At 41.2% G+C, this 25,525-nt stretch overlaps 1 protein-coding gene across 17 annotated transcripts in view; it reads left to right on the plus strand.

Moving 5' to 3' along the window:
* Window positions 1-25,525, plus strand: part of ENOX2 (ecto-NOX disulfide-thiol exchanger 2) — a 284,304-nt gene that overhangs the window by 209,785 nt on the left and 48,994 nt on the right. For 12 of the 17 annotated variants that reach the window (XM_060087029.1, XM_060087036.1, XM_060087045.1 and 9 more), the window contains 3 exons: window positions 12,799-12,954; window positions 21,708-21,914; window positions 24,597-24,821. In XM_060087029.1, the coding sequence (XP_059943012.1) occupies window positions 12,799-12,954; window positions 21,708-21,914; window positions 24,597-24,821 (588 nt within the window). The remainder of the gene's footprint in view (window positions 1-12,798; window positions 12,955-21,707; window positions 21,915-24,596; window positions 24,822-25,525) is intronic. The other 5 variants (XM_060087042.1, XM_060087043.1, XM_060087040.1 and 2 more) reach the window with 2 other exon arrangements.

Genomic DNA, 25,525 nt, shown 5'->3' on the forward strand with positions numbered 1-25,525 from the left:
CCTAAACATTAATCTCCCAGATTCACTTAATTGTTATCCTACTTAAAAGCATGACAGGACCAAGGCAATCTAGGCCAATCTAGGACCTTGCTACTCAAGTGTGGTCTGCATAACCTGGGAGCTGTTAAGAATCCCAGAATCTCAGGCCACAGCCCAGACCTACTGAATCAAAGCTGCATTTTAACATGATCCTCATGTGATTCATAAGCACATTAAAGTTGAGAAACAGATCTAGAGTGATGCCACTTAGGGTTGTTGTGATAATTAAATTGTGCTTAGTACAATTCCTGGCACATAGTTAGTGCTCAAAAATGTTGGCTATTGGGGCTTCCCTGGTGGCACACTGGTTGAGAGTCCGCCTGCCGATGCAGGGGACGCGGGTCCGTGCCCCGGTCCGGGAAGATCCCACATGCCACGGAGCAGCTGGGCCTGTGAGCCATGGCCACTGAGCCTGCGCATCTGGAGCCTGTGCTCCGCAACGGGAGAGGCCACAACAGTGAGAGGCCCGCGTGCCGCAAAAAAAAAAAAAAAAAAAAAATGTTGGCTATTAAAATACTTTAAAAATTATTATTAATATATTTCTCATAAACATTTCCAAAGGGGTTTTTTTTTCATTTTTCTTCATTATTTTATTATAATAGAATTTAAACTAAAATCTTATATATTATTTTATAGCTTTATATAGAGTGGTCCTGAATCACAATCACAATCACTCTAGACTATCCCTTATAGTCTAGAGTGACTAGATTATCTGATTTGGCTTAAATATTACCAATTTATGGAAGACTGAACCTTATGGGTATATGTCCCAGAAAAAATCTTGAGGCCAGACCTACTCTGATACTAAGAGGACTAAATGTTAGTTTAGATTATTTGTAAATTACCACATTTAAACATAACTCTATGCTCACAAAGTAATCTTCAGTGCTTTGCCACCCATCTATAATGTGGAACAAAAAAAGGCCTAACATTGAGAGTAAAAAATCATCCATGCCATCATTACAGGCCCAAAGCTGTGCTGGGGTCAATATTAGGCCTAGAAAATTGGGGTAGGTTTTCATAACAGTAGCTCAGAGGGCTATTTCTGCAGAGACAGTACCTTGCTTAGTACAGGCCTCAAAGACAAACTGCTCGGGTTAAATCCTGGCTCTGCCACTTGCTAGTTATGTGACCTTGAGCAAGCTACTTGACCTATCTGTACCTCAGTTTTCTCATCTGTGAAATGGGGATGGTTATAGTATCTACCTCATAGGATTGCTGTGAATGTTAAATAATATACTTAGCACAACGCTTGGTATATAATAAGCACTCAATGAAGGTTAACTGGTGCCATTATTATTGCTATTAGTCATATTACATGTTATTTAAGATAAAGGAAATACTAACGTACTTCCTTCAAATAGCTGCTAAGCTGCCATTTAGATTGAAAGTACTTGGGTACTAGGCAGCCAGTGTCAGCGCTAATCACATCCACCCCAACTAGACATTTGAAACCTCAAGAGTGATTTTAATTTCTACTTCAAGCCCCTTTGCCTCCCTCTTGTTTTCTTAAGGACTATGAAGAAATGGCTTCTCATGGTCCCCTTCAACCTTGTGACTCAGGGATCATTTAGCTATGCTCCAAGGAAAGTTACTTGGGTTTTTGGAAACCTAGTCTTAGAAATACTGATATTTAGTTCTCTTAAAAGTATACAGGCTGGGCCTCCCTGGTGGCGCAAGTGGTTGAGAGTCCGCCTGCCGATGCAGGGGATACGGGTTCGTGCCCCGGTCTGGGAGGATCCCATATGCCGCGGAGCGGCTGGGCCCGTGAGCCATGGCCGCTGAGCCTGCGCGTCCGGAGCCTGCGCGTCCGGAGCCTGTGCTCCGCAACGGGGGAGGCCACAACAGTGAGAGGCCCGCATACCGCAAAAAAAAAAAAAAAAAAAGTATACAGGGCAGGGCTTCCCTGGTGGCGCAGTGGTTGAGAGTCCGTCTGCCGATGCAGGGGACACGGGTTCGTGCCCCGGTCCGTGAAGATCCCACGTGCTGCGGAGCGGCTAGGCCCGTGAGCCATGGCCACTGAGCCTGCGCGTCCGGAGCCTGTGCTCCGCAACGGGAGAGGCCACAGCATTGAGAGGACCGCGTACCGCCAAAAAAAAAAAAAAAAAAAAAAAAAAGTATACAGGGCAATAGCACTAGGCTGAGACATACTTTGTGAAGCTATGTGTAAAATCACTTCAGTTGTATGTGAAATGATTTTTCTCCTCTCCATATTATTTTAGGGAAGCAATTTACTCATCAGATTAGAACGTGGGTTCTGGATATAGACTGCCTGGGTTCAAATAAATCCCTGCTCTGCCATTAAATAGCTGTGTAACCTTTGGCAATTTACTTAACCTCTCTATGCCTCAGTTTCTTCATTTGTAAAACAGATATAATAGCATCTATGATATAGCATTGTTATGAGGATTAATGAGTTAATACATGTAAAGTCTTAGAATGATGCCTGACTCACAGTAATTCCTCAGTGAACTCAGCTATGATTATTATTATTTCAAGTTCCCATCTGATATATGGCTCACAAAAAGTTGAATTATGGCTTATTTCTATTCTTAACAACAATGAAGTATAATGAATGCAGGGGCAAATTTTTCCCTGGAGAAGCACTGGACAATGGCAGGTGAAGAGAACAGTGTGTGTCTGACAATGCTGGTGACTGCTCCCTGTATATCTGGTGGGGGATGTCCAAGAAGCAGAAAGTTGGCACCACATGCCAATGCTGCTTACCATTCTTCTTGCTAGAGTCTGGCAAACAGGGGGCCTGCCACCTTTTTATGTAATGTTTTAACTGAATGGGATAAAACATCCCCCTAGTCCTCTTCCTACTGCCCCAAATTCCTTAAAATGGAAAAGGAAGCAAAGGAGCCACATGGAACTGTTTCCTGAGGTCACCCATTGATGGCTTAGTAATTTAGCTACTTTTCTACCCCTTAGAAGGTTTCCTTCTTAGCCAGCAGAGTTTTTCTTTGTCCTGTCTCATCTGGCCTATCTGTGACAACAGAAAAGGCTTTTGGGGGTAAGCTGTGACAAAGTGAAAGAGCGGCATGGACATATATACACTACCAAACGTAAGGTAGATAGCTAGTGGGAAGCAGCCGCATAGCACAGGGAGATCAGCTCGGTGCTTTGTGACCGCCTGGAGGGGTGGGATAGGGAGGGTGGGAGGGGGACGCAAAAGGGAGGGGATATGGGAACATATGTATATGTATAACTGATTAAATTTGTTATAAAGCAAAAAATTAAAAAAAATTTAAAAAAAAAAGAAAAAAGAAAAGGCTTTTGGCATTGATGAAAAACAAATGATACATAAGCTTCCTTGACTTCCCCCAGAGAGCTCAAATCCATACTGTCATGGATGCTGAATCTCTTGGACACATACTTGTCATCTGGGCAGTGTCTAGCTTATTATATTCATTGAGCGTGGAGCAGAGACTGGCCATCTCTGGGGTTTGGTGTAGAGCTCCCTTTCATCTAACATGGTGTTTTTTGTACAGCTGCTGTTCAATAAAGTTAATCCACAGTGATGGCAGATTTGAAGGTCCCCTCTGGCCGGCACCTGTCTTTCCTGAAAGACTATTTGCTTCTCCAAGCTCGTCAAATAAGACTAATGTTAGTTTTCACATGAAGGGAGGCACCAAAAAGAGTCAGGCCGCCTTTGGAGCATTGTTCTGCCCATCATCCCAGATGAATCCAAGAATGGACCGATTAAAGGGTACTCACTGAATACTGTGTGCTGCTTCCTTTATTTTCCCCTAAATTAAAATATCCTTATCATCCAAGTGTGGAGCCTGTGAAGTCCCAAAGAAGAAGTGTCCCTCATTATGGTGTCTCCACTGTATTGACTATGCCTCCTCCATAATGAGAGATGTTGGAAAATATGACTCATGGCCCTTATTCCCAGAGCAAGACGCTGCCCATCTATGAGAATTGTCATTCTTAAGGAGGCAGTCACTGGGCGCAGCAGGCAAACTCTGATGAGAACAGAAAGAAAGAATGAAGGTGTGTGACACATGATAGGCCACTGTTCTTCAAGCTCCTCAAGGAGGCCTGGACTTGGGTTTCTATTATTTTAATATCTTTCACAAATAGAATATGCTTTCAGTGGCAGATAATGTTGAGGTCCTGAAAAAGGAGAGCACTGTTCATTATCATGGTGGACACTTCACCAAGAGCCAATGATATATAAACCACTCTACCAAATAGAACTAATGTCTCTCCAAATCAAGCTTGAATCCTACCAAGTGATGGGACTCTCAGGATTCCCCCATGGAAACTATTATGAAGAGTCCAGTAGAGTGAGATGGTTTATTCATTCATTCATACAAGGAATACTTACTGAGGCCTGCTGTAAGCAAGATACTGCGAGGATCCCTGGGGATAAATCAGTGAACAAAAAAGAGAAAGATTCCTTCCCTCATAGTGACTAGAGTACTTTTAGAACCCCCCATATTTTATCCCTAATAAAACCTGTTCTCATTTGAGCTGCCTCTTGACCCTCAGCACTCAAAGACTTCCTAAACATTTTGTTCATTTGTGCTTTTATTCACCCATCCATGAATTAAAATATATTGAGCTAGGTCAAGGGGATACCAAATGGGCCTTCAAGCTCAGAATCCAGTGGCAGAGGCAGCAAAGTCCATATCACTACACTACAATGTAGCAAGTGTCATAGTAGATACATGTAGAAAAGTATTGTTTTAGCCAGGGTAGGATGGAGGGGGTACTAGGTGGGTAGTGGTGATCAGGGAAGGTTGACAGAAGTGGCCACATTTGAGCTCAGTGTCCAGGGATTTATAAGAAAGTGTCAGGTGGAAGAAAGGAACTAAGAACAGCCTAAGCAGAGGAAGTGGTAGACCAACGACCGGAAGGTATGCAAGACTATACAGTGTGGGGAAAATGGTTAAATACTGAGCTGATTTACATCACCCCATTTCACAAAATATTTGAGGCAGCTTATAAGAAAGATTACAGTAAAAGAGAAAAATTACAAGTAAAATAAACCATCATCTGGGAAAATATAAATGAGAAATAGAAGGGGAAGCCCCGGTAGGGAGGTTAATTAGAATTCAGATATGTAGGTCATAGGATCCCACCCAGTTTCTAAAGGTGAACTGCACTTGTGACCAGGTAGCCAAAACAAAAAGGGAAACCTGATCAGTTATATAATTTGCATTTTCCCTGAAGAGAAAATAGACCAGTCCTCAGGAGAAATCAAACTTTTCATGGCCCTTAACACTTGTGTGTGTTTAACACTTTAGCTCTGAAAGACTTTTTTCATAGGGATCTTCATACATAAGGGTGCACACTAAGTGAGGTAGTTGAGTCATCTCCAAACACTGGGCTGGAGCCCAGGACCAGTTGATATTGCTTTTTCTCATCCACTGCAAAGTGTAGAAACTAAGAATATAGTGAATTTTTCATGAAGCTAAATTTGCTCAATTGAAAGGACTGTTCTTTATTCAGAGATTATAGATTTCATATATTTTTGGTTTTGAAATGTTCTGTCTTTTATGAATTGCATGAATGGTACGTGGTTAATTTTTGTTACTTTTTTCCATGTCTTTTCTTAGCAAATTAAGAGGTTGGCAACCTTAAATATATATATGTATATATATATATTTTATTCATCTCTAAAATCCAGAAATCTAGGAACCAAAGATGTAGTGTGAAATGTCCTCCCTAATGCCTTTCCAAAGGTGTTCACAGCATCCCTAGATGAGAGTCAGGGGCATGACCCTGAATCTGTCAAATGTTGTAACAAGGCAAGAACACAAAGAACAAAATAGGAAGGAATAGGGGGAAGGTGGACTAGATATATAGATATTTGCAAAAACTTATACTAATGAAATAAAGCTTCATTGGTTGAAATTTGGGATCAAAGTTGATATTTATTAGGGAGAGTCTTTATGAGCTGAAATTATGCCACATAACCCGCCCAAGCCCAGCTTGCTGCCTCATTTGTCATTGTACATGAACCAGGCCCTACCCCAACTTTCCAACTGACCTGAAACAAGGGTTTTGATGATCTTCTGGAGAAGCAAGACAGATTTTGGTAGAATTTGAGAGTCATTGTGCAAAAATTTAGAAACTTGTGTTCTATTTCCAAGAGGGCTTGTGGTAAGTTCAAGGTTATCTCACAGCTCAGCCAAGCTCTCCTTAGAAATCTGTGTTCCCTCTTCAGGTTGGCTGCCTGAAAAGTCTTTTCAAGAATCTGTGTAGAGAGGAGGCAGCCAGGACTGTAGTGAGTTAAAATTTCTCAATACTCAGGCATAATTCTTAATTTTCCAATGAACTTTGTAAGAACTCTAAAGAAATGGCAATAATGTACCAGAAATGTATACCTGAATTGGAATCATAATTTTCTATAAAATAGCTTAATTATGCATATATAATTAGATCCTATTTGGAACATTTATTTTAGACTAATCCATAGTTGCATTTCAGTGGTTTTACTGTGAATACAAACTACCTCCTGGTGATCAAGGGTCTCTGGAATACCTAAAAGATTGGAAATGCCTTTAATGGACCTGTGGGGGGGGACTTGGGTGGGGAGAAGTCACTAAGTGTAAGCAGAGGCTTTCTGAGTGTATGAAGAGGACTCCAGCCAGCCAGAACCCGGTCCAGTTCTGAAAAGGCAAGCAGGATAGTAAATATGTTAGCTCCTATATCTGCCTATCTCCAGTTCATACATTGCCACAATTCCAACTTCTGTGAGTCAAAGTTGAGACTTCAGATTTAGAACAGAGGGCTCTAAATTATCTAATGCTGTGACAACACATATATTGAATATCTCAACAGGAAGTTCTGGCTGTAGAGATAAGCAACCCTATGGTAGCCTTTTGAACAGGAACATTTGAAGGACTCTACAGGTTGAGTAGGTAGATAACAGAGCTTAGTCTGACAAGAAGTATCTTTTTTTCCTGTGGACCCATGGACTTTGTGAGAAGCAGAGTAGACTAATGATTGAGAGCATAACTAGTAAAAGCCACCTACTGTGTGGCCTTACTGTGTTATCTCTGTAAGTTTCAATTTCCTCATCTGTAAAATAGGGAATAATAATATTGGTCATCCCTTAGGATTGTTCTGAAGTTCAAATGAGATGATGTGTATAAAACCTGGAAATTCATATACACCTGATCAATGGGCAGTAGTATTATGGACAGCATCCTCTTCCCCTGCCACAAAAGTAGATGTTGCTGTCTATAGGAAGAAAGCCATCATGAACTGGCCTGCCAGAAAATATCAAGGGTTGAACCATAAAATTGGCATAGGTGGTGTCTTTGTCAGGCATCAAAGATGGGCAACCTCTAAGGTTTCTAGTGTTTTGTAGACATCTGTAATCTTTGTACATCTGGTAGTGTGTTGTCATCTGGCATTGTTCCAACTGGTCCTTCTACACAGCAATAGTACAGTGACAACAATTGCTCAAAGGCAGTGGCTGTGGGGCCCTGCTGGACCCCAAAGCACCTTTTCAATAATCAGAAAAATAATGTCAGTCTAGTTAGGTGCTTAGTGTACTTTCTATTTTAATTACTTGAAAATAGCTAACTCTATTAACCAATCACACCCCACTCCTCAGACGTGCTGCATATTCTGCTTACCTATTGCTGTATGACAAACACATTATAACTTAGTGGCTTAAGACACAATGACTTTATTATATTTTAAGATTTTTTCTGGATAAAGAGTTTAAGCAGGACTCAAATGGGCAATCCACCTGTTCCACATGGTATCAACTGGGATGCCTCAGCTGTGGTGGGATAGTCTGGAGGTTCCAATACAACTTTATTCATACTCATGGCACCTTGGCAGGGACAGATAAAACACCAGGCTCAGCTGGATCCCTCCCTTTCCATTTACACTAAGGCCCTCTCCACATGGTCTCTCCAGCATGGTAGTCAGACATGTTACCTTGTGACTGAAGCTCCCATAGCAAGTGTTCCCAGAGACGAGTGGAAATTTTATCTCTCTTAAGGCCTGGCCCTGAAAACAGGCACAGCATCCCTTCTGCTGTATTCTATTGGTCAAAGTGGCTCTAGAGCCCATCCAGATCCTCAAGGGGATGGGGCATAGACCTCGCCTCTTGACGGGAGGGGAAACAAAGAATTCGTATCCACCTTTAATCTGCCACACTTGCAAAAAAGAATAATATAGAAGCATTTTGTTATTTGTCTGCCATGTTTTTCAGCATACCTGTTTCACCTTATACCTGTAATTAAATTAATTCATTAAAACAGTTACCATACTACATTGAGAGGCAGTGCAGTGGTTAAAAGCATTAGAGTTAAACTAACCTGGATTTGAATCCTAGGTCTTGCCTAGGTTATTGGCTGTGGAACCTTGGGCAAGTAACTAAACCCTTCTGAGCCCCAGTTTCTTTGTCTATAAAATGAAGGATAATAACAGTACCTAGCCCACTGGTCTTTTGGAATGAGATTATATAAAATGCCTAAGCACATTCCCTAGCACAATGGAAGCACCCAATAAACAATTATAGTGATAATAATAATTGATGATAAAGCATTATAATTGTTTGCATGGCTGTTCCCAAACTATACTCTGAAGTCAAGGATTTTATCGTATTCCTTCAACCCCAACACCTGCAGAGGGGCTGGCATCAAAATACGGAAGGACATACAAATGGTTAGACATATGGGTGACTGGACAAATGACATTTTCCTCCATTGTAGCTCCCTGGCTCAGATGTATACAGAGAATGGAGGATGATAATATTGCTAGATAACTACTCTAGGTTGAGTTAAGTGCAAGTTGCTAGGCAGCAGGAAGACTTAAGGCTACACTGAAACATTACTTAAAATCATATAATAGAGATGTAATAGAGCTGCAACTCAGAGGAGCAAGGTGGTGCAACTGAAAAACAGCATTTGCAGCATTTCCAGTAAGCTGGGAGTTTGGAAAGTACATGAATCAAAAGAGGGACTACAAACCAACATCTTATGACATTTCCATCGATGGCAGTGCCAAGAGTAAAGAAGGCAGTAGGGAAAAGGCATTAGAAGAAGAGATGGTGGTAAAAGCAAAACAGAACAGGGTATTTATTGTGAAAGGACTTTAGGGGAATACCCTGGCCTTTTCCACAACCCTTTTTTAAAATATTTATTTATTTATTTATTTATTTATTTATTTAGGCTGCGCTGGGTCTTACTTGCGGCACCCGGGATCTTAGTTGCAGTATGTGGGATCTTTCTTTTTTTAGTTGCGGCATGCAGACTTCTTAGTTGCAGCATGCAATCTCTTAGTTGCGGCATGTGGACTTCTTAGTCGCAGCATGCATGTGGGATCTAGTTCCCCAACCAGGGATCAAACCCTGGACCCCTGCATTAGGAGCGTGGAGTCTTACCCACTGGGCCACCAGTGAAGTCCCTCCACAACCCTTTTATAAAATGATTTCAAATCTCCTTCAGAAGTTTAAATTCCTAACATAAGTGGTAATACTTTGTACATGTTGGCTGTACTCCTCAAGCCAGAACAGGGCCTGAAGAAGGGAGAGAATTTCTCTGGTGTTCTATTCCCAGTGTATTTTAGTGTTGGACTTCTTTGATTTTTTTCAGATTCTGTAATACTTGTATAAGGCCCATGATTTCAGATGGTTATTTTCTTGGTTGGTATTGGAAATTCAAGTCTACTTTGGTCTTAATGGTTGAAGATAAACAAAACAAATAATCAATGTGATAGGAGCCCTTGAAATGTCATGTACAATGTACATTCTGCCCTCTAGCAAGCCCTGCTAGGCATGTAGCCTATGGAACTCTTGGCATATTGAATGCAAAGAAGAAAGGGAGTTTATCTACTCTGGCTTTAGCCATATGTCATGAATACACTTGCTTTTAAATGAATTTCATAAAATATTAATGTAATCATACCAAACAGCACAGTGGTGAGTACATCAGTCAGGAGTTATATTTATCCTGTGTATTTGTTTTTTGTTTGTCTCCATTTATTAGTAGACAGTACATGGAGACAGGCATTTCTTTCTCAGTCGAAGTGGCAGAGCTTGTTTAATGAACTGATGTTTCTGTAATCTGTGGTAAGGTAGAGTTGTGAGTGACAGAACTATATGAATAACAATGAGGAGGCAGGCAGAACAATAAAAGGAAGACAAACATTTCAGTAGGGGGGAAAATAAATGGGATTGTTTAGTTGGCACACAATCTAATCTGATCTTTTCCTACTGAAAATTAACAGTTTGTAAATGGGGGAGATAATGTTAACAATTTTTCCAAAATCTTATACACAAGGAATCAAATTTTCCAAAGACATAAATGGCATTCTTAACCACAGTGCTCTCATTCTACAGCATAGGAACACAGAGTGTCAGGGCTCCTAAGTTCTCCAAGATGGAAAAAAAGACCTGGACGCCCTGTCCCCCTGCATAGAGCGTGACATATAGGAGGCTATCACAAATGTTTCTGGGATGTGGAAGTGAATGCCTGAATAAGTGAATGTATTAGTGTGTGGACACATGTTTTGAATGGAAGGAAGGAAACTTACCTCTCAGGACCACCATGTATCATGCCAGAGGTTTTCATATCTGTTCTGTCCTTTCATCCTTTGAGCTAAATGTCATTATTTATCCCTACTTTTACCAAAAAGGAGATGGAGGCACACAGATATTAAGAAACATCCCTCAAGATCATATAACTAGCATGTGGAGGAGAGTAGAGAGATGAGAGTCACAGGGAGGGAGGGAAGGAGTGTGTGTGTGTGTGCGCACACAGGCATGTGTGAATACTTGCATGTTGGGTGAGATAACGTATGAGGGCTAAAAGTAAATTTGTTTTCAGAAAAATAAAATTTCCTCTTAGAAGAAAATTCTTTCTTCCTAAACATGTTCAAGGTCTTGGCATCTCAGCATGACAGGCATGTGGGAGGATGGGGAATGCCCTAGCTCTCTTGGACTGGCTTGCAATGGGAGGTGCTCATGTGCCACCCACCTGCCTATCTGCCCAGTCACAAGACTCTCTCCTTCTGGGCCTATTGTACTTGAAGTCCTGCTTCTGTATGAACCGCAGTTTCTTCCCATTGTTTAGATACACCTCCTTCAACATCTTAGAGAACCACCCAGGGGCTTCAGAGCCACCTTGAGGACATACTTAAAGGCACTGTCCCTTGGGCCTGAGTGGTGAGCAGGGTAAAGTCTGGGGGAGTAGGACCTGCCACTGCTACCATGACCACCCCTACATTATCAGAACTCCTTATGCAATATTTTCTTTGTTTGCAATACACTGTGCATTCTATAACAGAGGACAGGGGTGAGAGGTGAGGAAATAAAGTAGAATGCACTCCCTTCTCTCAAAGAACATGCATTTTGTTATAGAGACAAAATGTAAACAATGAAATCAGTACCACCTTTCGACCCAGGTAAGCGGGGCCCCTGCCATGGGCCCTCACATCAAGGGACCCCGAGCTTTGGAATGACTGTCCAGATATTTTCTAAGTCCCTCTCCAGAGCTGAGGACTGGCCAGGTAGATAGTGCCATCGGGGTAGGTGCCCCAAGTCCAGAGAAGCTCCTCTGTGGGTCTTGATGGCAAGAAGCAGCTTTCTCAAAATTTTCTAGGTTCCCCTCCAGTGCCTACGATTCACAAAGGCCTGCAGTGTCATCTAAGCAAGGAGCCCCAATCTCAAATTGAACCTATGTGGACCTCAGTCCCCATTTCTCCCTTTGAGGCACTCTTCAATCCTTTACCCTTCAAATCCATTTACTCAAGTAAATGCCCCCAAGAAGCTTCAGAACTTGTGCCTGTGGAGTCCTCCCAGAGTCTTGGTTCCAGGAGAGTATCCTGGCAAGTAAATCACTCCAGCTGTATGGTATGGTATTTCTTTCATGGTATCGAATGGGCTACCAGAATAGTGTTGATGCTGATTTGTGGTGAATCAATTGTGTATCTAGACAAGCCCCACAGAATATGTTTTGGGAGCTCCCACACATCCTAGAAGCACCCCTGAATGAAACAAAAGATGATGCAAAATAATATTCGGTGGCAACAGGTGTAGGACAGTTTTTAGATAAAGAGATAAGAATGAACCAGTATTATCTGGAAAGGTGGGACTTTAAGCCAGGCCTTGAAGCATGGGGAGAATTTGGGGAGGCTTGAATGACTCCAGGCAGGCAGGGAGAACAACAGGAACAAAGGCACAGAGAATAGTTATTTACTGAGCATTTTTGTGCTATGCATTATGCTAGGCGCATTTCATTCATCATTTTGTTTATTCCTCATAGCTCCCTATAGAAGTAGGCAGAATTAACCCTGGTTTGCAAATGACAAAACGGAGGTTCAAAAGATTCATCCTGCTAATCAAATGGTAGAACTAGGACCCAGGTCTTCCTGAACCCCAAAACTGTATGCTCTTAACACCATGCTATACTGCAAAAAGACAGGAAGTGTTACAAGGGACAGCAAGAAGCCTTGTCTGAATGGAGCAGAGGGTGTGTGTTGGAAAGTAGTGGAAGGAAAGATCAATGGACAAGGCGCGGTCATATTACAAAGGGCCTTGGATGTCAAAATGAGAGGTAGAGACAAACAGGCACTGGGCAAACAAAAACAAGCAGGCCTAGCCCAAAAGGAAAATGCACAATTATAATATTTAAGACCTGGTAATGCTAATAACATGTTTTCTTAAATATTTTGCCTCTGTCTTAGAAAGGCCTTTGGTTTGAAGCTTATAAGGTAGCATTCTGCCTCTACTTGATCTTGCCTGGTGTAATTTATTGTTCTCTCTTTCCTCTCCTTTTTAAGACTTTGATCCTGCTCTTGGAATGATGACTGGAATTCCACCAATAACTCCAATGATGCCTGGCCTGGGAATAGTACCTCCTCCAATTCCACCAGATATGCCAGTAGTAAAAGAGATCATACACTGTAAAAGCTGCACACTCTTCCCTCCAAATCCAAGTAATATTCTGCTTTTTCTCCACACAAGTCACAGTGTTTTGGTGTCTCAGTCCCTTGGTTATTTGTTTTTGTGTTAAGAATGCTGTCAGGGCAATTAGTGCCTGTAAAGTGGTGGCTTCTGGGAAGGAACCTGGCTTTGGAATTGAATTCAAAATATAACACTCCTGACACAGCTTAAAGTAAACTAGTGTTCTAGTTCCTTTTTAGAACTTGAATTTTGTTGAAAGGGGGCTCAGGTTATTTGGGTGGGGAAAACACTAACGGATAAGCCTCCCTTAGTTCTCTGCTGAGAGCATGGCAAAAGTGCCATTTTTGTTAACAGCCCCAAGATTTCGTAAAGGTGAATAGAAAGAGCAAGTGCTATGGGAAGAGTAGGCATTTGGTATGTTGACTTATCTTCTCCAGAGCCCACCAACTGTGTCTGATGAAGCCTTGATTATAAACCCCAGTACTTACTCCTGCCTGTCTCTGGTATATTCTCTTGCACTCAGTGACCTCTCAGCAATAAGGTCATGTGAGTTAGGGACTCTCACAGTCTCTTTATGCACCCATCTGATCTGCTTCTGTCTTGTTTCTTCATTAGACAGTATCTTTACCATCAATTCCTTCCCCTCTCTCCCACCTAACATTTCATCCAGGTCCCTGTCACCTCTCCAGCCCAACTCCAAGCTTACCGTCTCCCAAACACTTCCACGTGGAAGGTGCTGAAATTAAAATGGTAGTTAATCTTTCATCGTTCTAATGCATTTCCAATGAAGTATTAGGGGCTAAATCCAATGGATACTTTTTAGTCCTTAAGTTACTTTATTTCTCTACTATATTTAGAACTAGTGACCCCTTCATCCTTCTTGAAACATTAGGTCATTTGAAGGTGTTAGAATGACCACCAGAGAGATTATATAGATCAAGAAGGAGGATGACCAAGCAGGGCACGCTAAGGAATTCTAACATTTCAAAATTTAAGAGAGAAAGGGGAGTTTGCATTTCTGTACACCTCTTAGCAGCAAAAGTCCTTAAAGCACTTAATCTTTACTGTTTCCAGTTCTTCTCCTCTTCTCTCTTAAATCTTCTTCATTTGGGCTTTTGCCCCAGCCCTCTATCAAAATGCTTGCTTAAGAACACTAATGTCTATAGCACTAATAAAGTTAGTTAGACAAGTATTCTCTTTCATACCTGGAAACCAGTCTTTTATAAGGACCATGACAATTATATTTACATAATATGCTTTTAAAATATTTGATAAATTGATAGACAATAATGATACCACATTATAATATGTATTTATTTTATGTTACTAGTTGCTATAAACTTTCTCATACCTTTAAAAAAAAGAACACTAATGACCTCACAATACTAAATCCAGTGGTCAATTCTCACTTCTCTTCCAGTTGATTACTCCTTACTCACTGATATACTTTTTCACTTGGCTTCCAGGATACCACACTATTGGTTTTCCTTCTCACACTGGTCATTCCTTTTCAGTCTCCTTTGCTGATAACCTTCTGTTCTCGCTGACTTCTTACCATTGGAGATCCCCATGACTCAATCCTTGGACCTCTTCTCTGTACTCATACCGTTGATGAGCTCATCCAATCTCATGGCTGAAAAAAAAGTATGCCAGTGATACTCTAAATTATATTTTTAGCTCAGAGCTTGTCTCTGAACCCCAAACTCATATCCTACTGCTTATTTGATATCTCCACTTACATGTCAAAGAGACATCTCAAGTTTAATATGTTCGGAACAAAACCCCTAATATTTACCCCCAAACCTTCTCCACTAATATCCTTCTCCATCTCAGATAATGGCAACTGCATTCTTTCAATTACTCAGCCAAAACTTAAGTGTAATCCTTACCTACTCTCTTTCCCTCACACGCCATATTTAATCTGTTAGAAAACTCTGTCGGGTCTACCCTAAAACATATAACTAGAATTCTACTATTTTCGTGATAATTACTGCTATGACCCAGTTTATGCCCCCATAATACATTTTCTGAACTATTGCAATAGCCTTCTAATTGGTCTTCCTCTTTCACCCTTCCCCCCTACAATGTATTCTCAAGAGGGCAGGCAGAGTGATCCTTTTTAAAACCTAAGTCAGACTATGTCCCTCCTCTATTCAAAACCCTTTAATGGCTCCCTGTTTTACTCAAAATAAAGGCCAAAGTCTGTTTAATGGCACAGAAAGACCTTTTTTTTTAAACATTTTTATTGGAGTATAATTGCTTTACAATGGTGTGTTAGTTTCTGCTTTATAACAAAGTGAATCAGTTATACATATACATATGTTCCCATATCTCCTCCCTCTTGTGTTTCCTCCCTCCCACCCTCCCTATCCCACCCCTCTAAGTGGTCACAAAGCACCAAGCTGATCTCCCTGTGCTATGCAGCTGCTTCCCACTAGCTAGCTATTTTACATTTGGTAGTGTATATATGTCCATGTCACTCTCTCACTTTGTCCCAGCTTACCCTTCCCCCTCCTCGTGTCCTCAAGTCCATTCTCTAGTAGGTCTGCGTCTTTATTCCTGTCTTAAATGGCACAGAAAGACCTTTAATGGCAAAGAAGGTCCTCCCTCTCTCACATTATCTCTTTGACTTTGTCTCTTACCACTCTCCTTTCCATCACACATTGTTCCAGTTATACTGACCTCCATGCTGTTCTGTGAACACACCAGGCACTCTTCCATCATAGGGCCTTTGTATTGGCTCTTTCCTCTGCCTAGAATACTCTTCTCCTAAATATCTGCATGGCTAACTCACCTGCCTCCTTCAAGTCTTTGCTGAAATGTCTCCTCTTCAGTAACCCTGACAACCTATTTAAAAGTTCAGCCCTCCCTGCCACACTCCCAATCCTACTTACCCTCTCTATTTTTCACTTAATACTTAATACCTTTTAACAAACTATGCAATTTATAGAATGTAAACTCCACAAAAGCAGGGAGTTTTGTCTATTTTGTTCACTGATATATCCCCAGCACTGAGAAAAGTATCTGACATATAGTACGTGTTCAATAAATATCTCTTGAGTGATGGATGGAGGGATGGATGGATGAATACAAAAGGAGAAGTCAGAGGTCTAGAAATCAAACCAAGAGAGCATGAGGTAATTACACCACATGCTGACAACTTCTAAATCTATTTTTTCAGTCCATGGCTCTCTTCTGAGCTTCAGACACATATAGCCAACTGACCACTAGACTTTTCCAGGTGTATCTACTTCAAATGTGCAAAAAACAGCAGTATAGTATAGTGAACAAACTACTAGATTAAAAGTCGAGAGAACTGTGTTTTACCCCCAGCTCTGTCAACAACTACCTGAGGGATCTTGGGTTAGTCGCATGACCTCCCCAGGTCTCAGTTTCCTTGTCTGTAAAGTGAGGCTATTGGGTTAGATTACCCTAGATACCTCCAAGGTTTCATCCAGTTCTAAAAATATGATTCTTGACATTAAAAATGTAGCTACCACAATAATTATTCACCTAGGCAAAAGTCCCTCAAAATGTATTAGGAAAAGCAAGAGCAAATTGGTAGGTGGCCCATAGAGCTTTGTGCCTTCAGTAGAAGAGGCAGTATGGTATAATACTCAAGAGCCCCAACGTGACATAGGCCTGGTTTCATATCCCAGATCTCCATACTAAATAGCCATGAAATCCTGGGTAAGTAACTTAACCTCTCTGATCTAGACTAGGCAAAATCAGTTCTGGTCTAAAAATTCAGCAGATCAAACTAGACTGGAGCTGACTGTGCACTAGTCTCCTAAAGATAAATGGTGAATTGTCCTAGGAGCAACATCCTCTGATTCCCAGGAGTCAGAGATATGGCAAAAGAAAGCTCTCTGGAACACAGGTACTTTTTTTCACAGGATGGCTATCAGAGATTTACTGCATTCCCAATTAACAGTCCTCAGTTGGTGGTATAAGAGGACAGCACCCTCTCTCCAGAGAACTCAATTCTCTCAAGATTTTTCACTTCAGCTGATAGACCTTCTGTATGGAGAGGTTTCATTTTTCATCTACTGTGAAATAACAGTGAACGTGGAATAAATGGTGGAATATCACCTACTATCTGTATGCAGGCATGTGGGAAAGCACCCAGGAGCCAGAAAAAGAGCAATCATTTCATTTTACCATCTCAAAACAGGCTGAACTCATTTTGGCTCCTAGGGCTGGGTTCTATAAAGAAAATTAGAGAAAATTAGATAAATTGAGAATTAATAAAGATTTGCTGGCCTTCTGATTACTTCCAATCAGTTGGGATTACATTAAAATATATCTGACCCCTGCTGATTGTCTAGGGGACCTTCAATCTTGGGCTGTCTGATAAAATCAACTCAAAGATTTTGCAGTATGCAAATTCTGGCAAACCAGTTGAGTGATCTGTGATGCTCCTTTGAAAAGCAAGATGCAAGTGGTTTATTGGGCCTCTATGCTGCTCCCTGCCTCACTTCTCAAAGATGAGCAGTGACTCTGATCTTAATGCTGATTGCCCCAACACAGTTCCCCAGAGTTGGTGCTTAGTTGTAATTAGAATTGCTAGAAGCTCCTCCTTTTCCATTACCAGAGATTAGAGTGCTTTATACTCCCAGTTATCTTGCATCTTTTTACATGGAAGTTTCTTCTTCTCCATCTGGAGTGGTGATTGGGATGTTACAGGAGCTTAGCACATTACCTGATTAATAGGATTAACTCCTATGGAGTTACCATTGCTATGCCCATATCACTGTATTTCAGTGGGATTAGAAAATCGGGCCCAAACAACAAAGTACTTTGAGCTGTTAATTAAAGAACAAGTACTATCCATTAAGGAAGACAGTACAGCCCATTGCCTTGCTGGTGGCATACACCTAAATCTCAGCAAATGCTACATTTACCCAAGGAAAATAAACAAATCCCCAGCATTCTTGACACTACTCTTAGTGGCTTTTATGCGCCTTTACAGTCACCACAGAATAATCACAGCATCTAAATAGGGTGATGGTTTCATCAAGGGAAAGAGCCTTGGTATTGTCAGTATTACATGTAACTATAGCAGTAACCAGACATTCCTTAGAGTCTCTCAACGGACCTAAAGGTAAACCTAGGCTAACTCAAATAATATAAAAAGGTGGGGCCTCCCTGGTGGCGCAGTGGTTAAGAGTCCGCCTGCCGATGCAGGGGATACGGGTTCGTGCCCCGGTCTGGGAGGATCCCATATGCCGCGGAGTGGCTGGGCCCGTGAGCCATGGCCGCTGGGCCTGCGCGTCCGGAGCCTGTGCTCCGCAACGGGAGAGGCCACAACAGTGAGAGGCCCGCATACCGCAAAAAGAAAAAAAAAAAAAAAAAAAAAAAAAAAAAAAAAAAGGTGATTATTTGCTTCATAAAAAGATTCTTTATCGAATTCATTTAAATAGTAAACTTCAGAAGGGTTCTAAGGCAGGATTTTATTCTGAAGCCTTAGATTTGAAAACATGGCTCTAACTAAATAGATGTTGTTGAAAATTCTTTACCTAATATAGTCAGTGGCCGGGTTGTGTTCCATGGTCAAAATCATGTGTGTCTCCACAGCTGTAGATTCTGAAACTGAGCAGGACACCATGGGCCCTACAGGGTACAAAAGGCCCTCCATGTCCCCTGTTTCTTGTTTGTAGGAAAATATTTTTGTCTCCTAGGTCTTCCCTGAGTGCCAAAGAGCAGGCACAAGCAGTTACTAATTGGAGAAGTGAAGGAATACAGAAACAAAGGGAAAGCAGTTAAGCAAGATAGCTTGAACAATAATTCAACAATAAAACAGAGTCCTAGTTCCTCTGCAACGAATATGCCCCAGACTGGTTGGAACCAGAAGGTTGATGATTAAGATTCCTGAAACAGGGCTTCCCTGGTGGCGCAGTGGTTGAGAGTCCGCCTGCCAATGCAGGGGACACGGGTTCGTGCCTCGTTCCGGGAAGATCCCACATGCCGCAGAGTGGCTGGGCCTGTGAGCCATGGCCGCTAAGCCTGTGTGTCCGGAGCCTGTGCTCCACAACGGGAGAGGCCACAACAGTGAGAGGCCCATGTACCGCAAAAAAAAAAAAGAAAAGATTCCTGAAACACCACCCTGTTACCTCACTACCAACCAGTCAGAAGAAAGTCATACACCCTGCAACCCTCACCCCAAATGTTGCCTTTAAAAACCCTTCCATGAAAGCTATCAGGGAGTTCAGGTCTTTTGAGCATGAGCTGCCCATTCTCCTTGCTTGGTGCCTGCAATAAATGCTGTACTTTCCTTCAGCACAACCTGATTTTGGTAGATTGGTTTTACTGCTGGGAGGGTGGGGTGTGAAGCAGACCCAAGTTCAGTTCCGTAACAGTTTCTCTACCAATAAGAGTGATTCCTTCCCAAACCCAGCCTTATCTAAAGATCTGGATAAAGCAAGGAGCTGAGAGTTTAGAAATCCAAGTCTTAGCTATCACTCCACTCCAGACTTGTAGTAGGATTTTAGAAAGCCTCAGAGTGGTAATTAGGAAACCTGAGTTCTATAATAGTAAATAATAATAACACTATAATAACTACAATTTATTGGGAACCTATCAAGTGCTAGGCATTATGCCACATGCAATATAGGCAGTAGATTATCAATTATCCTACAATAACCCTTGTAAGGTAGAGGATAGTATCCCTATTTTAAGATGAAAAAACAAAGTTCTCAGAGGTTATGTAGTTTTCCCAAGGTCATACAGACAGTGAGTAATTAAGGTTTAAATCCAGGTTTAACTGCTCCAAGTTCATTTTCCTTCTCTTTCTATCTGATTCGTTGACCTTGAATAAGTTACCCAACCTCAGTCAGCTAAGGTTTTTCCTCAGAATATTATAAGTTTAGGCCAAGTCAGTGGTTTTCAACTATAGCTACACATTAGAGTTGCCTGAGGAACTTCAAGAAAATGATGCACATGCTGCACCCCAGACTAATTAAATCAGACTCATTGGAGGGAGACCCAGGCATTGTTTGTTTGTTTGACTCCCAAGTTGATTCTAATGTGCTACCAGAGTTGAGAATCACTGGAAGTGTGATATCTAGAATCCTTTCCAGTTCTTAAAAAACTCAGAAGTATAAGTCTCAAGAGATTCTGGATCTCATTTTTCCCTTTTTGGCTAAAACTATAACCTCTCTAATGTTAGACATTTCAGATTCCTGCTCACTAGGTTATTTTCTTTTCCCTTTAAACTTCTCCTATGGAATGAAATACCAATACAGTGATTTCTTGAAATTGAAGACATTTAAAACTTTAACAGAAATTTTGTAGGTTCCCTGAATCCCTCTACCCCTTTTACTGACTAAATAGAGGGAAAGAGACCATCATGAGAACTTGATTATTCTGACCCACACTAATAAGCAAAGTGAGGAAGCTTAAGATGCTAATAGCCGAGGCAGCTCTCAAATCATCTGCTTGCCAACTTGGATAAGAATCAGGTGGGGGCCTTGGCCTAATCTACAAGTGAAACTCATTTATTTTTGCATGTGAGCTGTAATCACTGGTTGTCGAGCTCTCCAAATCTTGAGCTGGGAGAATTATTGTTAAGAGCTGAATGGGAAGAACGGATTACACAAAATAAATCCTTGCAGATACAAAACCAACACTAGAAAACCCTTGACCATCATGCTTTGTTTTGTTGGGCTATGAACTGTAGGATTTTGCTTGGGAAATGCTTTGCTACGTATAAACAGCAACAAGGAGCTGGCAGATACAACCGGCTTTATGTATAAGTGAGTAGAAAGCACATTTTTTAAGCAGAAGGAAAATCATCTCATTAAATAGGTTTTTTTTGTTTGTTTGTTTTGTTTTTTTTGTTTTTTTGCGGTACGCAGGCCTCTCACTGTTGTGGCCTCTCCCGTTGCGGAGCACAGGCTCTGGATGCACAGGCTCAGCGGCCATGGCTCACGGTCCTAGCCGCTCCATGGCATGTGGGATCTTCCCGGAACGGGGCATGAACCCGTGTCCCCTGCATTGGCAGGCGGACTCTCAACCACTGCGCCACCAGGGAAGCCCATTAAGTAGGTTTTTAATAACTCTACAGCCAAATTTATCTCACTTTATTTAATGATTTCCCAGATGAGCTTACTTTCCCTCTAAATGCTGCATGATTGGCTCTGGACCTCACCTCTCCAGCAAAGAATCTGAGGAAGAGCTCACTGGTATCAAAAAACAAAAAACCTAAAAGGGATGATCTGTACTCTGGCTGACTTTGTCAACCAAATTATTCTGATGGCTGTAAATATTTTTGTAAATGTTCACCCCTTCACTGTCAAATTAATCCTGAAACAGTTCTTTCTGTAAGCATGAACAGGGAGAATACAATAACTACAAGCTGAATTAAACAAACCCTTCTCTCAAGGACACTGGTTCTAAGAATTCTCAAAAGTAGGCTTAAACCGAGTGGGATTTCTTTCCACTAATTGTCTTCTTAATAAAAATGACTGAAAATTGGGCATAGCTGGGTTGTCACAACAAAAATAAAGAACAAAATTAAAGAACTTTTGATGAGACAGATGGGTCTGAGTCTTTATCCTGTATACATAAATCACGATCACCAAATCATTGAGTAAAATAATTCTCAGGTTCAGGCAACCAATTTGCTATGGAGCAGAGATGAGCATCTTGGAGGCCACATGCTTCTGGGACTCTTAGGCAGAAGTCTGGTGGGGATAGTAGGGCTGTCTCTGGGACATGTGAAGTTTCTAAGAGGTCTGTCCTAAGCAAACATTTTAATTTCAAATGCTTTTGCACTTATACTTAGATCTTCCACCTCCTGCAACCCGAGAACGGCCACCAGGATGCAAAACAGTATTTGTGGGCGGCCTGCCTGAAAATGGTACAGAGCAGATCATCGTGGAAGTGTTTGAGCAGTGTGGAGAGATCATTGCTATTCGGAAGAGCAAAAAAAACTTTTGTCACATTCGCTTTGCTGAGGAGTACATGGTGGACAAAGCCCTTTATCTTTCTGGTAGGTGTTTAGTCATGAGGATTGTGCCCACCAGGCACAGCACACAGATTGGGGATCAGTGTATTTGCACCTGTGGCAGCTAAAGTTTGGGCTTAATGGCAACCTTTCTTGCCTTCATGGATGGAAAATGCATGTTACTACCTGATGTATTCCTTTAAAAGTTCTTAAGTAGTTCCCAGTTGCCTATGGGAGAACTCCAAAACTCCTTACTTGAAGTGTTAAAGGCCTTGATTATCTGTTTTACCTCTCAACATTATCTCCCAATCCTTCCTTCACATACCATGTCCTAACACTAAACTAATTCTAGTTCCCAGAATGTGCCCATGGTGTTTTATGCCTTTTCCTCTGACTAGAATTACCTTTTCCACCCCCACCCACCATACACACATCTTCATACCCTAAAGCTCCAGCTCAATCATAACCTCTTCTAGAAAGCTTTCCCTGACTTCTCTCCCCACTCTTCCCCAGGCTGGTTTGGGCACCCCTTCCTCAGTGCTTCTGCCATGCCTGGTGCTTCCTCCTAACATGACACCTGTAACACCATATGAGAACTGTCTCTTTCTACCTCTGTCTCCTGCAACAGAGAATGAACTCCTTAGGGGAAAGACTGTGTCTTATTTAACTTTGAATCCCCAGCATTTAGCACCTAACCTGGTACAAAAGTAGATGCTCAAAAATAACTATGGAAGTCAGTTAGTTACCAAATATTTATTGACTGATAATCAGAATGCTAGGTTGCTGATGATATGGCAAAGACTGAGGCATACAAAATTCTTGCCATCAGGGATATTACATTCTGAAGATGGTAAAATATGATATATATGTAAACAATATCAGGTACCAATAAATGCTATGAAGAAGATAAAAACAGCTAACATACCTGGGGTTGCTAGGAAAGCAAGTATTCTCTAACATTTGAATTGAGATTTGAACAATATGAAGGGGGTTGCCATACAAACATCTGTAGGAGAAGCATTCCAAAATAAGGAAGAACTAGTCAGAGACCCTAAGATGAAAATGGACTTGGCATGTTCAAGCAGAGGAGAGAAGGTAAGCATGACTAGAGCACAGTAAATGAGAGAGAGGCAGTGAAGGGAAATGAAGTCTGAGAGGTAAACAGTACCAAATTATGTTGGTCCTTTAATCTATACAGACATACCTTTTTTATTGCACTTTGCCTTATTATGCTTTGCAGATATTGTGTTTTTTTACAACTTGAAGATTTGTGGCAACCCTGCATTGAGCAAGTCTATCAAAGCCATTTTCCCAACAGCATTTCGTCACTTCGTGGCTCTGTGTCACATTTTGGTAATTCTGGGAAAATTTAACTTTTTCATTATTATTATATTTGTTATGGTGATCTGTAATCTTTGATATTACTATTGTCATTGTTTTGGGGTGCCACAGATTGCACCCATCTAAGATGGTGAACTTAACTGATAAATGTGTGTGTTCTGACTGCTCCACCGACTGGTCGCTCCCCCATCTCTGTCCCTCTCCTTGGGCCTCCCTATTCCCTGAGACACAACAATATTGAAATTAAGCCAATTAATAACCCTACAGTGGCCTCTAAGTGTTCAAGTGAAAGGAAGAGTCTCTCACTTTAAATCAAAAGGTACAAATGATTAAGCTTAGTGAGGAAGGCATGTCTAAAGCCGAGATAGGCCAAAAGCTAGGCTTCTCATGCCAAACAGTTAGCCAACTTGTGAATGCAAATGTAAAGTTCTTGAAGGAAATTGAAAGTGCTAGTTCAGTGAACACACAAATGATAAAAAACTGAAACAGCCTTATTGCTCATATGGAGAAAGTTTTAGTTGTCTGGATAGGAGATCAAACCAGCCACAACATTCCCTTAAGCCAATGCCTAATCAAGAGCAAGGTCCTAACTCTCTTCAGTTCTGTGAAGGCTGAGAGAGGTGAGGAAGCTGCAGAAGAAAAGTTTGAAACCAGTAGATGTTAGTTCATGTGGCTTAAGGAAAGAAGCCATCTCCATAACATAAAAGTGCAAGGTGAAGCAGCAAGTGCTGATGTAGAAGCTACAGCAAGTTATCCAGAAGATCTAGCTAAGATCATTAATGAAGGTGATACACTACACAACAGATTTTCATTGTAGATAAAACAGCCTTCTATTGGAAGAAGATATCATCTGGGACTTTCATAGCTAGAGAGGAGAAGTCAATGCCTGGGTTCAAAGCTTCGAAGGACAGGCACACTCTTTTTAGGAGCTAATACAGCTGGTGACTTTCAGTTGAAGCCAGTGCTCATTTACCATTCTAAAAATCCTAGGGCCCTTAAGAATTATGCTAATTCTGCTCTTCTTATGCTCTATAAATAGAACAACAAAGCCTAGATGACAGCACAACTGTTTAACAACATGGTTCACTGAATATTTTAAGCCCACTACTGAGACTGACTGGTCAGGAAAGAAAGATTCCTTTCAAAATATTAATGCTCATTGACAATGCACCTGGTCACCCAGGAGCTCTGATGGAGGTTAATGTTTTCATGCCCGCTAACACAGCATCCATTCTGTAGCCCATGGACCAAGGAGTCATTTCAACTTTCAAGTCTTATTATTTAAGAAATACATTTTGTAAGGTTATAGCTACCATAGATAGGGATTACTCTGATGGATCTGGAAAAATCAATTGAAAACCTTCTGAAAATGATTCACCATTCTAGATGCCATTAAGAACATTCGTGATTCATGGGAAGAGGTCAAAATATCAACATTAACAGGAGTTTGGAAGAACATGATTCTAACCTTCATGGATGACTTTGAGGGACTCAAGACTTCAGTGGAGGAAGTAATTGCAGATGTAGTGGACATAGCAAGAGAACTAGAATTAGAAGTGGAGCCTGAAGATGTGACTGAATTGCTGCAATCTCATGATAAAACTTTAACAGGTGAGGAGTTGCTTCTTAAAGCTGTGCAAAGAAAGTGGTTTCGTGAGATGGAATCTACTCCTGGTAAAGATGCTATGAAGATTGTTGAAATGACAACAGAAGATTTAGAATATTACCCAAACTTAGCTGTTAAAGCAGCAGCAGAGTTTGAGAGGATTGACTCCAATTTTGAAAGAAGTTCTACTGTGGGTAAAATGCTATCAAACTGCACTGCATGCTACTGAGAATTGTTCATGAAAGGAAGAATCAATTGATGTAGTAAACTTCATTGTTGTCTTAAATTTTAAGAAGTTGCCACAGCCACCCCAACATTCAGCAGCCACCACCCTGGTCAGTCAGCAGCCATCAACATCAAGGTGACACCCTCCACCAGCAAAACGATTACAACTCTCCCCCAAACTACCCCATCCAGAGAATGGATACATGTATAAGTATGGGTGAGTCACTTTGCTGTGCACCTGAAACTATCACAGCATTGTTAATCGGCTATACTCCAATATAAAATAAAAAAGTTTTTTTAAAAAAAGATTACAACTCACTGAAGACTCAGATGAAGGTTAGCATTTTTAGCAATAAAGTATTTTTAATTAAGATATTTACATTTTTTAGATGTCATGCTATTGTACATTTCACAGACTACAGTACAGTGTAAACATAACTTCAGTAGGCACTGGGAAATCAAAAACTATGTGTGACCCACTTTC

This window comes from Mesoplodon densirostris, chromosome X, assembly GCF_025265405.1.
Source record: "Mesoplodon densirostris isolate mMesDen1 chromosome X, mMesDen1 primary haplotype, whole genome shotgun sequence".
In the NCBI taxonomy this organism is placed as follows: domain Eukaryota; kingdom Metazoa; phylum Chordata; class Mammalia; order Artiodactyla; family Ziphiidae; genus Mesoplodon; species Mesoplodon densirostris.